The sequence below is a fragment of the Heterodontus francisci genome, chromosome 36 (genome assembly GCF_036365525.1).
Source record: "Heterodontus francisci isolate sHetFra1 chromosome 36, sHetFra1.hap1, whole genome shotgun sequence".
In the NCBI taxonomy this organism is placed as follows: Eukaryota; Metazoa; Chordata; class Chondrichthyes; order Heterodontiformes; family Heterodontidae; genus Heterodontus; species Heterodontus francisci.
The window spans coordinates 25,312,139-25,325,174 of NC_090406.1; the positions used below are offsets into that span (position 1 = coordinate 25,312,139).

Here is a 13,036-nt window from a genome sequence, read left to right on the forward strand (position 1 = left end):
GAAGATATTACTTAAGCTGGGATACAACCCATATGTGCCATCAACCGTCCCGTACTTTGTTCTTTATGTATAAGCTGAAATAGCAACTGTTAGAAGTCTATTTGAATATGGATGGTCTTCATCCTACAAAATTTCACAATCACTTTCTAACAGGAGCCAATGCATTGTGATCAAGAGCAGGAACTCTGGCTGATTCTCCTTCCTCCCTAATGCATTGGCTGTTTGAAAAACTGACACCCAACTGAGATTAGTTAACTGGAAATTAAACCTACTTTATGATTTTTTTCTAATATTTACAGATACAATGTTTCATCAAAGTGCGGTAATATGCGTTTTCGTAGACAGTGAATGTGTTTGATTCCCCCCCGCCGGTGGATCCGTCCAGTACCCCTGCCCCGTGGACTGGCCCTATGGGCCGTGGAGGATGCTGGGTGATGGGAGATAGATGGTTCCGGAGTGGGACTGGTGGTGATTTCACTGAAGTCGCTTTAAAATGTTTGACGAGAAGGCGGTGGAGTTGATTGGGCGGGTTTTGGTGGATGTGTCGAGGCCGCTGAAGGAGCGTTTCCGGGCGCTGTTCACCCTCCGGAACTTGGGCGGCCTGGTCGCCATCGAGTGGATCTCGAGGGGCTTCGGGGACGAGTCTGCGTTGCTGAAGCACGAGCTGGCCTATTGCCTGGGCCAGATGCAGGACCAGCGCGCCATCCCCATCCTCACCCGAGTGCTGCAGGACCACAACCAGGAGCCCATGGTCAGGCACGAAGCAGGTGAGACGTTGCTCGTACACTGACCCTGGAAATACTGGGAGGCTGAAAATAGGGTACATAGGGATTACTTAGAATATAGATGCAGTAGCAGATCATTCGGCCCAATCACTCCATGCTGGTGATTATGCTCCATTCGAGTCTCCTCCCATTTTTCCTTATCTAACCCTATCAGCATAACCCTGTCTTCCCTTCTCGTGCTGGAAGACGAATTTGTAGAGTGCATCCGGGATTTTTTTTTAGAACAACACGTTGCAGAACCTACCCAGGAACAGGCTATTTTAGGTTTGGCAATGCGTAGTGAGGTAGGATTAATAAGAGATCTAGTAGTTAAGGATCCTCTCGGGGGAAGCGATTGTAACATGGTAGAATTTCAAATTCAGTTTGAGGGTGAGCAACTCGGGTCTCAAACCAGTGCCTTCAACCTAAACAAGGGCAATTACAGAAGTATGCAGAGTTGTCTAAAGCGGGCTGGGAAAATAGACTTAAGGGAAAGTCAGTAGGTGAGCAGTGGCAGACTTTTAAGCAGATGTTTCATAACACTCAGCAAACATTTATTCCGGTCAGAAGGAAAGACTCTATGAGAACGATGAACTACCCATGGATAACAAATGAAGTTAAGGAGAGTATCCCATCAAAAACAAAGGCGTACAAAGTGGCGAAAGCTAGTGGTAGGCCGTGGATTGGGAATTTTTTAGAAACTAGCAGCGGATGACTAAAAAACTAATAGAGGGAGAAAATTGATTGAGAGTAAATTGGCAAGAAATATAAAAACGAACAGTAAGAGCTTCTACGCGTATATAAAAAGGAAGAGAGTAGCTAAAGTAAGTGTCGGACTCTTAGAAGATGAGGCTGGGGAATTAATAACAGGGAAATGGCAGATAATTTAAACCAATATTTTGCATCTATCTTCACAGTGGAGGACACTATAAACATCCCAACAATAATAGATGAGCAAGGTGTAAATGGGAGGGAGGAACTTGTAACAATCTCTATCACAAGGGAAAAGGTGCTTGACAAGCTGATGGAACTAAAGGCAGACAAGTCGCTAGGACCTGATGGCCTGCATCTAAGGGTTTTAAAAGAAATGGCTGCAGAGTAGTGGAGGCCTTGGTCGTAATATACCAAAACTCACTGGATTCCGGTAGGGTACCAGCGGATTGGAAAACTGCTAATGTGACGCCCCTATTCAAGAAAGGAGGGAGGCAGAAAGCAGGAAACTACAGACCAGTTAGCTTAACATCTGTCATTGGGAAAATGCTAGAGTCCATTATTAAGGAAGAAATAGGACATTTAGAAAAGCATAATGCAATCAACCAGAGTCAACATGGTTTTATGAAAGAGAAATCATGTTTGACAAATTTGTTTAGAGTTCTTTGAGGATATAACAAGCAGAGTGGATAAAGGGGAACCAGTAGATGTACTGTATTTGGATTTTCAGAAGGCGTTTGATAAGGTACCACATAAAAGGTTGTTGCACAGAATAAGAGCTCAGGGTATTGGGGGTAATGTGTTGGCATGGATTGAGGATTGGCTAACACACAGAAGGCAGAGTCAGGATTAATGGGTCTTTTTCAGGTTGGAAAGCCGTAACTAGTGGGGTGCCACAAGGATCGGTCCTAGGGCCTTAACTATTTACTATCTATATTAATGACTTGGAGGAAGGGACAGTGTGTAGTGTATCCAGATTTGCTGACGATACAAAAATAGGTGGGAAGGCATGTTATGAGGACTCAAAGAATCTGCAAAGGGATATAGATAGGTTAAGTGAGTGGGCAAAGACTTGACAGATGGAGTTCGATGTGGGAAAGTGTGAGGTCATCCACTTTGGTAGGAAGAATAAAAAGGCAGATTATTATTTAGATGGAGAAAGACTACAAAATACTGCAGTACAGAGGGATCTGGGTGTTCTTGTACATGAAACACAAAACGTTAGCATGCAGGTGCAGCAAGTAATTAGGAAGGCAAATTGAATTTTGGCCTTTATTGTTAGAGTTTAAAAATAGGGAAGTCTTGTTACAACTGTACAGGGTGTTGGTGAGGCCACACCTGGAGTACTGAGTACAGTTTTGGTCCCCGTATTTAAGGAAGGATATACTAGCATTGGAGACAGTTCAGAAAAGGTTCACTAGGCTGATTCCAGGGATGAAGGGGTTGTCTTATCAAGAACGGCCAAACAGGTCAGGCCTTTATTCATTTTGAGTTTAGAAGAATGAGCGGTGATCTTATTGAAACATATAAGATGCTAAGGGGGCTCGACAGGGTAGATGTTGAGAATATGTTTCCACTGATGGGGAAATCTCGAACTAGGGGACGTAGTTACAGAATAAGGGATCACACATTTAAAACTGAGATGCGAAGAAATTTCTTCTCTCAGAAGGTAGTGAATCTCTGGAATTCTCTACCTCAGAGAGTTGTGGAGGCTAGGTCACTAAATGTATTTAAGGAGGAGGTAGATAGGTTTTTTGAAATCTCGGAGAGTCGAGGGTTATGCAGAGCAGACCCAAAAGAGGAGTTGAGGCCTGGGACCGATCAGCCATGATCTTATTGAATGGCAGGACAGGCTTGAGGGGCTGAATGGCCAGCTCCAGCTCCAGCTCCTATTTCTTATTTTCTTCCCCTTAAATGTGTCTATACTATTTGCTTCAACCACTTCCTGTAGTAGCGAGTTCCACATTCTCACTACACTTTGTAAAGAACAGTTTCTCATGAATTTCCTATTGGATTTCTTGGTGATCCCTATTGATAGCCTCTAATGATCCTCTTCCCACAAGAGGAAACATTCTCTATCCACTCTATCAAAACCTTTCATAATTTTAAAGACATCTATTGGGTCACAGCCCCCAGCTTCTCTTTTCAAGAGAAGAGAGATCCAGCCTGCCAATTCTTTCCTGATTTACAATTCTGCTGTCATCCTTGTACATCATCTCTGCACCCTCTCCAGTGCCTCTATATTCTTTTTATAATATGGCGACCAGAACTGCATGCAGTACTCTTTAAGTGTGGTCTAACCAAGGTTCAATACAGGTTTAGCATAACTTCCCTACTTTTCAATTTTACCCTTTCAGAAATAAAGTCTAGTGCTTGGTTTGCTTTTTTTATGGCCTTGCTAACCTGTGGAGCAACTTTTAGTGATTGGTGTATTTGTACTACAAGATCCCTTTGTTCTTGTACCCCACCTAGACTTGCACCTTTTCAAGTAATGTGACCCTTCTATTCTTCCAACCAAAATGTACTACTTCATATTTATCTATGTTGAGCTTCATTTGCCCATTCTGCAAGTTCATTAATGTCCTCCTGTAATTTGTTGCAGTCCTCCTCAGTATTGACTATCCCCCTCAATTTAATGTCCTCTGCAAATTTCAGAATTGCGTTTCTGATTCTTAAGTCCAAATCCTTGATGTAAACTGTGAACAGCAGTGATCCCATCACTGATCCTTGTGGAACACCACTTTCCACCTTCTACCACTCTGAATAACTACCCTTTACTTACACACTCTGCTTTCTGTCTTGAAGCCAGCTAGCAATCCATTTTGGCACTTGTCCCCTGACTCTGCATTCTCTGACCTTATTCATTAGTCTATTATGGGGTATCTAATCGAAGACCTTTTGAAAATCGAGATAAATTACATCTAGTACATTACCATTTTCTACTCTCCGTCACCACCTCAAAAAATTCAATAAGGTTGATCAAGCAAGATTTTCCCTTTTGAAATCCATGGTCACAATTATATTTTTTATTTCTTGATGTTCTCTCCTTTAGTGGGGTTTCTATTATTTTTCCCACCACTGATGTTAAGCTGACTGGTCTATAATTCCCTGGGCATATTCTGTCCACCTTGCATACAGGGATTATATGAGCTATCTGCTAGTCTTCTGGCACTACAACTTTTTCTAATTATTAAATATGTGTAGTAATGCCTCTGCTATCTCTTCCCTAAATTCTTTTAAAATATGTGGATGATATTCATCCAGACCAGGGGCTTTAACCTCTTTCAGTTTGATTAGTTTAGTCAGTGCATCCCTTTTTTATTTTAAATGCACTTCTCATTGCTCATCTCATCATTCAATGTCATGTCCACCTGTTCTATCTCCCTGGCAAATACCGAAGCAAACTAATTGTTTAATATTTCTGCCAACTCCCTTATCATCTGTGATATTATCCTGTCTATTCTCATCACTTCTTCCTTTTTCAATTGATGTGCCTGTAAAATATTTTGCCATTTTGTTTAAAAAAAAAAGTTACGGCACAGAAAGAGGCCATTCAGCCCATCGTGTCTGCGCCTGCTGAAAAAACACTAGTCACCCAATCTAGTTCCATCTTCCGGAACCTGGTCCGTAGCTTTGCAGGTTACAGCACTTCAGGTGCAGGTCCAGGTACCTTTTAAATGAGTTGAGGGTTTCTGCCCCTACCACTATTCCGGGCAGTGAATTCCAGACACTCACCACCCTCTGGGTGAAAAGATTTTTCCTCATGTCCCCTCTAATCCTTCCACTGATCACCTTAAATCTGTAATTGACCTCTCTGCTAGGGGAAACAGGTCCTTTCTGTCTACTCTATCTAGGCCCCTCATAATTTTGTACACCTTATTTTATGGGATGTGGGCATCACTGGCTAGGATGTCCTCTGTTCTAAGGAAAACAACCCTAGCCTATCCAATCTTTCCTCGTAACTGCAGTTTTCAAGTCCTGGCAACATTCTTGTAAATCTCCTCTCTATTTTCTCTCTCTAGATTAATTATGTCCTGTAATGTGACCAGAATTGTATGCAATACCCCAATACTTGATCATTTAATATCATAGTTCCTCTTTGATTTCCTAATTGTTTATTTGACTTCTTTCCTGATCTCTTCGTAGTCTCTCATCATGCACTCCTCTGCTGTCTACGTACTTAACCTATGCCTCTTTCCTAACCCTCAATTATTCCCTTATGTTTTTATTCATCCATGGAGTCTCACTTGTGTTTAGTTTGTTCTTTCCTTTTAGCAGAATAGATTAATATAACATAAGAAATAGGGAGCAGCGATAAGCCATTTGAGACCTCAAGCCTACTCCGTCATTCAATAAGATCATGCTGATCTGATTGTGGCCTTAACTCCACTTTCCTGCCTGCCCCTTCCCCACCCCCCCCCCCCCCCATAACCCCTTTACTCCTTTGTAGATCGAAATTCTGTCTAGCTCAGCCTTTAATTTTTTTTTGTTCATGGGACATGGGTGTAGCAGGCTAGGCCAGCATTTATTGCCCGTCCCTAATTGCCCTCGAGGAGGTGGCGGTGAGCTGCCTTCTTGAACCGCTGCAGTCCTTGGGGTGCAAGTACATCTACAGTTCTGTTAGGAAGGGAGTTCCAGGATTTTGACCCAGCGACGGTGAAGGAGCTGCGATATAGTTCCAAGTCAGGATGGTGTGTGACTGGGAGGGGAACTTGCAGGTGGTCATGTTTCCATGCATCTGCTGCCCTTGTCCTTCTAGATGGTATAGGTTGCAGGTTTGGAAGGTGCTGTCGAAGAAGCCTTGGTGAGTTGCTGCAGTGCTTTTGTAGATTGTACACACTGCTGCAACTGTGTGTTTGTGGTGGGGAGAGTGAATGTTGAAGGTGGTGGATGGGGTAGCAGTCAAGCAGGCTGCTTTGTCCCGGATGGTGTCATGCTTCTTGAGTGTTGTTGGAGCTCTACCAATCCAGGCAAGTGGAGAGCATTGCATCACACCCCTGACTCATGACTTGTAGATGGTGGACAGGCATTGGGAAGATAGGAGGTGAGTTACTCGCCGCAGAATTCCCAGCCTCCGACCTGCTCTTGTAGCCACTGCATTTATATGGCTTGTCCAGTTCAGTTTCTGGTCAATGGTGACCCCTCCCCTCCCAGGTTGTTGATAGTGGGGGATTCAGCAATGGCAATGCCATTGAACGTCAAGGGGAGATGGTTAGATTCTCTCTTGTTAGAGAGAATAAGGGAGACCCTTTATTTTGAAATTGTGCCCCCTAGTTGTAGATTACCCGATGAGGGGCAACATACGCTCGGCATCTACCTTGTTAAGCCACCTCAGAATCTTGCATCTTTCAATAAGATCACTCCTTCTTCTAAATGCCAATGAGTATAGGCCCAACCTGCTCAACTATTTCTCATAAGAAACCCCTTCATACCAGGAATCAGCCTCGTGACCTTCTCTGAACTGCCTCCAATGCAAGTATATCCCTTAGACACTTAGATAAGGAGACCAAAACTGTATGCAGTAGTAAGACTTTCCTACTTTTATGCTCCATCCCCCTTTCAATAAATGCCAACATTCCAATTGCCTTCCTAATTACTTGCTGTACCTGCATGCTAACTTTTTGCAATTCATGTATGAAGACGCCCAGATCCAAATAATAATCTACTTTTCTGTTCTTCCCCCAATGTGGACAGCCTCATGTTTTCCCACATTATACTCCATCGACCACATTTTTGCCCACTCCCTTAACCTATCTATATCCTTTTGCAGACTGTGTCCTCTTCACAACTTACTTTCCTACCTATCTTTGTATTGTCAACAAATTTGGCCACAAAACACTTGGTCCCTTCATCCAAGTCATGAATATAGATTGTAAATAGTTGAGACTCTAGCACTGATCCCTGTGGCACCCCACTAGTTACAGTTTGTCAACCTGAAAATGACCCATTTATCTCCACTCTCTGTTTCCTGTTAGTTAGCCAATCCTCTATCCATGCTAGTATATTACACTCAACACCATGAGCTTTTATCTTGTGCACTGACTTTTTATGCAGCACCTTATCGAATGCCTTTTGGAAATCCAAATGCATTACATTAGCTGGTTCTCCTTTATCCACCCTGCTTGTTACATCATCCAAGAACTCTAATTAATCTGTCAGACACAATTTTCCTTTCACAAAACCATGTTGACTCTGCTTGATTGTGTTATGATTTTCTAAATGTCCTGCTCCTACTTTTATTATTAAGATATACAGTACTGAAACAGGCCCTTCGGCCCACCGAGTCTGTGCCGACCATCAACCACCCATTTATACTAATCCTACATTAATCCCATATTCTTACCACATCCCCACCTTCCCTCATCCTCTACCACCTACCTATACTAGGGGCAATTTACAATGGCCAATTTACCTATCAACCGGCAAGTCTTTGGCTGTGGGAGGAAGCCCACGCGGTCACAGGGAGAACTTGCAATCTCCGCACAGGCAGTACCCAGAATTGAACCCGGGTCGCTGGAGCTGTGTGGCCGCGGTGCTAGCCACTGTGCCGCCCATTACTTCCTTAATGGATTCCAGCATTTTGCCAATGACAGATGTTAGGCCAACTGGCCGTTAGTTTCCTTCTTTCTGTTTCCCTCCTTTCTTGAATAGAGGTGTTACATTTGTGGTTTTCCAATCTACTGGGACCTTTACAGAATCTAAGGAATTTTGGAAGAGTACAACCAATTCATCTGCTATCTCTGCAGCCACTTCTTTCAAGATCATCAGGTCCAGGGGACTTGTCAGCCTTTCGTCCCATTAGTTTTCCTAGTACATTTTCTCTAGTGATAGTGGTTGTGTTAAGTTTCCCCCTCCCCTTTGCCGCTTGATTTTCTACTACTCTTGGGATATTTTTGCATCGTCTTCCGTGAAAACAGATACAAAATACTTGTTCAAAGTCTCTCATTTCCTTGTTTCCCATTATTAGTTCCCCAGTCTCATCCTCTAAGGGACCAATGTTTACTTTAGCTACTCTCTTCCTTTTTATATACTTTCGAAGCTCTTACTGTTTTTATATTTCTTGCTACTTTACTCTCATATTTTAATTTCTCCCTTTTTTGTCATCCCTTGCTGGTTTCTAAAATGTTCCCAATCTTCTGGCCTACTACTAATCTTCGCATCATTGTACGCATTTTCTTTCAATTTGATACCATCCTTAACTACTTTATTTAGCCACAGATGAGCATCCTTCTCATAGTCTTTCTTTCTCAGTTGATTCTGTCTTTGTTGGAAGTTATGAGATATCTCCTTAAATGTCTGCCACATTTTTCCTGCTCTCAACACCGTTTTAAATGTTTTCCATTGTTTGCCAATATTGTTGCCCATTTTATTTTTCCGAGCTCTATTCTCAGCCCCTCAAAATCAGCTTTTCTCCAATCTATCAACCTGGTTTTCATCATACTTATGTCCTTCTCTATTATCTTAAAGCATATAATATTATAGTCACTATTGCCTAGATGTTCCCCAACTTTTTTTTAAATCTGCTCTCGTTCATTCCTCGTTACTAAATGTAATAGCGAATCTTCCCTTATTGGGCTTTTTACATACGGGATTAGAAAGGAGTACTGTACACATTGTAAGAACTCCATTCCCTTCTCCCTTTAATCTACCTCTTTCCAATTAATATCAGGGTAGTTGGAATCCTCCATGATTATTCTATGTTTTTTATTCAACTCCCTAGTTTGTCTGCATATTTCTTCCTCCACCTCCCTTCCATTATTAGGTGGTCTGTAGACTGCACCTATTAATGTGATTGATCCTTTATTATCTTTTATCTCTATTCATATGGATTCAATTTTTGTCTTGCTGATGGTAGATGTTATCCCTAATAAGTACAGCTACTCCACCTCCCCTTTTTCCCCCTGCATCTTTTCTAAATGTTATACCCTGCAATGTTTAACTCCCAGTCCTGATTTTTCTGTAGCCATGTCTCAGTAATCCCTACTATGTCTGGTTCTTACCAACGCATGATTGCCTCTAGCTGCCCTGTTTTATTACAGACGCTGCGCAGACATTTTAACTCATTTTTAATAGGATTTCCTCTCATTTTATATTGATCCATCTTTTTAGACTTCTGTTCTATAACTCTATTTATTCCCTTGCCATCAGTGTCCTCCCTTATTTTATTGCTTATGCTCCCCTGCCCTGTTTTGTTTACATTTTAAGCTACTTACGTTTCTTGATCCCTCCCACCCCATCTTACTAGTGTAGAAAGGAGTCCTATCCCTATTGTAGGAGCTCCATTCCCTTATCCCCTTTACCTTCTACTTTAAAAGCTGTTACAAGGAATCAACTGTTGGCTGTTTTATGCTTCCTTCCAATTACATAACGATTTAAAATGGGAAAGGTTCCTTCAAGGACAAACTTTGTTAAGTAATCGCTCCAGTGAAGTGACATGGGACATCTTACTATATGGGCTGGATTCTGTTCTCCCCCAGGCGTCGAGTTCCATGGTGTGGTGGGGGGGGAGCCTGAAGATGGCTCCGGATGAGGCCTGCCACAGACCTCGATGCTGGGAGGACCCAGCCCGATCTGCCCACTGGTGGTGAGGCGTCATAGCGCTCCACTGCCTTGACGCTGGGCAATGGGGCCACATTTTTAATATGCAAATTAATTAAATTAATACATTAACATATACTTACCTTGAATCTTGAGGGCCCACCGTGATCTACGGCCCGGAAGCCGGCACCCCCGCACCTTCAGATCCCCGTCTGGGGAAACGAGGCGCCACACTAAGTTGCGGGGGCGGACAAGGAGGTAAGTTATCAGTGCCAGGGTGGGGGGGAACGGGTCAAGTTAACGTCATGGGTGTAGGGGATGGTAGGAAGGGTTGTAGGTTCAAGTTTATGCAGTTTGGGGTGTAGGTCAGATGGTAAAGGTAAGTGTTTTGGGGAGGGATGGGGCAAATAATTTAATTGTTGGGGGAGGAGTAAAAGAAATCCATTTATTTAATTTCATTAAATCTATCTTTAAATATGCCAGTAGGGCTAATAGCCCTTGAAAAATTTCGTCAGCGCCTGCACACAGGCAGCTAATGCCACTGCCGGGGACAGGTAACCCGCCCCCTGCATGTGATCGGGGGTGGGGGGGGTGGGCAGTGGCCCACCCCAGCTATTTAAATGAGCCGTCACGCTTAGGGTCGCGGCAGCTCCACGGCATGCGGGCCGCCATTTTTATCACCTGCCACTGACCTTAAGTGCAAAACAGAAAATGCTGGACATTCTAAGTGGGTCGGGCAGCATCTGTGGCAAGAAAAACAGTTAATGTTTCAGGTCGAGTATTTACAGCATTTTCTGTTTTTATTTCAGATTTCGAGCGTCTGCTGTACATAGCTCCTATATAAATGCAATTTGTTCTTGCATTACAATAGTGTCTACACTTCAAATGTACTTCATTGGCTGTGGAACATTTTGGGACATTTCGAGGTTGTGAAAGACACTTTATACATTCCACATTTGTTCATTCTTATAGTTACACTGTGAGGGTTGACAGACCAGATGTATGGTGTTGGTGTCACCAAGTAAATCCCACTTCATAACTGTTGTGGGGTTTTTTTCAGAATATATAAAAGGGTGGATCTGTTGGAAGCAGGTATATATTTTGTGACTGTGTTCCTGTGCGGCTATCCTTTGGCATTTGTATATGAACTGGTTAAATTTTAATGTTCAGAATCTTGGATTCTCAGTTAATATTAAAAATTCAGGTTAAATAACAATGTAGGGGGTTGTTCATGGTTTAAAACAGGTTGCCCGAGGACTTCCCAAAGTGCTTACCTGACAAGGCACTTTTTAAAACATAGTCACTTATTACAGAAGCAAACAAAGCAAGGTCACACAATTATCAGTGTGATAAATGATCAGTTAATCTGTTTTGGTGTTGGATGAGGGATAAATGTTGATGAATGCATGGAGAAGTCCCCTGCCTTTCTTCAGAGAATGATCCTTTAGATCCACCTCAACAAGCAGATGGAGTCTCACTGTAAAGTCTCGTCTGAAAGATGACATCTCTGACTATGCTGTACTGTCTCAGTTCTGCAGTGAGGTGTTAGGGTGGATTATATACTCAGTCATGGAGTGGGATATGAACAACCTAACACTGAGCCAAGCTGGCACTAGGATAGCTAGTATATTTCTGTCAGAAACTTGGTGTTCTAAGCTACTTAGATAAATGGACATACAGGGCTTGATTACTGTCACTTGTGTTTTAAATGTAAATATTCTGTTTAGTTTGCATCTATTTGCTATGTATCCAATCCCAACAACACCCATGTGCGCTGACTCCTTATGCGTTCTTGAGCTCTCAGCTATTCATTTCCTTAACTGTCTGCCCTCATGCCCCCAGTATGCTAATACTCACTATCTTTCCCCAAGTGTTCACTTCACTTCCCTAGCCAGAAACTGTCTATTTCCCCATTCCCCTCAAATGCTTCACATACCCCTCCCTGAGTACTTTAAAACCAACACCCCTGTCCCAAACGATATATCGCTCATTTATTGGTAGCAACATCATAGAAGATGCACTTTATAATGCAACACCATGGGCCTGATTTTACCTCTTAAGTGAATGAGTTTTGAGCGAGTTCAAATCTGGCCCCATGTCTTCCAGCTTTCAAAAAGAACACCAAGGGAAATTAATTAGTAATTAAAGTATTAAATGGTACCTTTGTATGGGCAGGTGAGTACATGTGAACTGGAGCCTGAAATTGATGTATACTCTAATTTGTAAATATCCCTGTCCAACTAGTTAGATTGTGAATGAGTAGCTCTGTATTTAACAATGATATTTCCTTAAAGTAACACAATTCTGTTTTTTGAGCAGATTAATACTCTATGCACGTGATATAAACTTAATTACTGTACAGTGCATTTCTGACTCTGAGCAACACATTCAGATTACTGAACATATGAAAATAACAGAAAAAGACCCACTAGTCCATTTAGCTGGTCCCATATAACTGTAATGCCTAGAACAGCATAACATAGACACTCCCCAGCCATGTAATATCCAGGCAGAGCTGTAAAAACCAGATACAAACCCAGGCCAACTAGGAAAAACATCTGGAAAACTCTTCCGATGTCTACAGGTGAGCACAGAGGCACAAACTTACATTAGATTCTCTTGTCATTATTTTATAAACCTCATTCAAGCCTATGCTTTTTTAAAGTATGCAGACCCACCTTTTTGGGTCTATCTGGGGAACTAAGGAACTAATCCTGTGGTCCTCCTCTGCACCCTGTTCAGAGCCTCAGTATCCCCACAATTAGAGGAGTCCAAAACTAGGCACAATATTTTATCTGTGGCCTAACCAAGGTCTTGTACCAGGACAAAATGGCATGCTTCGTTTGACAGTGATTTGTCCAGTGACTACAAACTAGAATCATTTCATCTTTAGCTATAGCTTCCCCGACTATGACCATCCTGGGGGTTTCCATTGACCAGAAACTGAACTGGAGTAGCCATATAAATACCATGGCTACAAGAGCAGGTCAGAGGCTAGGAATCCTGCAGCGAGTAACTCACCT

The 13,036-nt window shown here is 42.5% G+C and overlaps 1 protein-coding gene across 2 annotated transcripts in view; it reads left to right on the forward strand.

Annotated features, from left to right (window-relative positions):
* The first annotated feature begins 409 nt into the window (after positions 1-409).
* The window catches only part of dohh (deoxyhypusine hydroxylase/monooxygenase), a 54,004-nt gene continuing 41,377 nt past the window's right edge, over positions 410-13,036 (forward strand). For both annotated transcript variants that reach the window (XM_068016377.1, XM_068016376.1), the window contains exon 1: positions 410-767. In XM_068016377.1, coding sequence (XP_067872478.1) covers positions 494-767 — 274 coding nt within the window. In that variant the 5' untranslated portion in view covers positions 410-493. The remainder of the gene's footprint in view (positions 768-13,036) is intronic.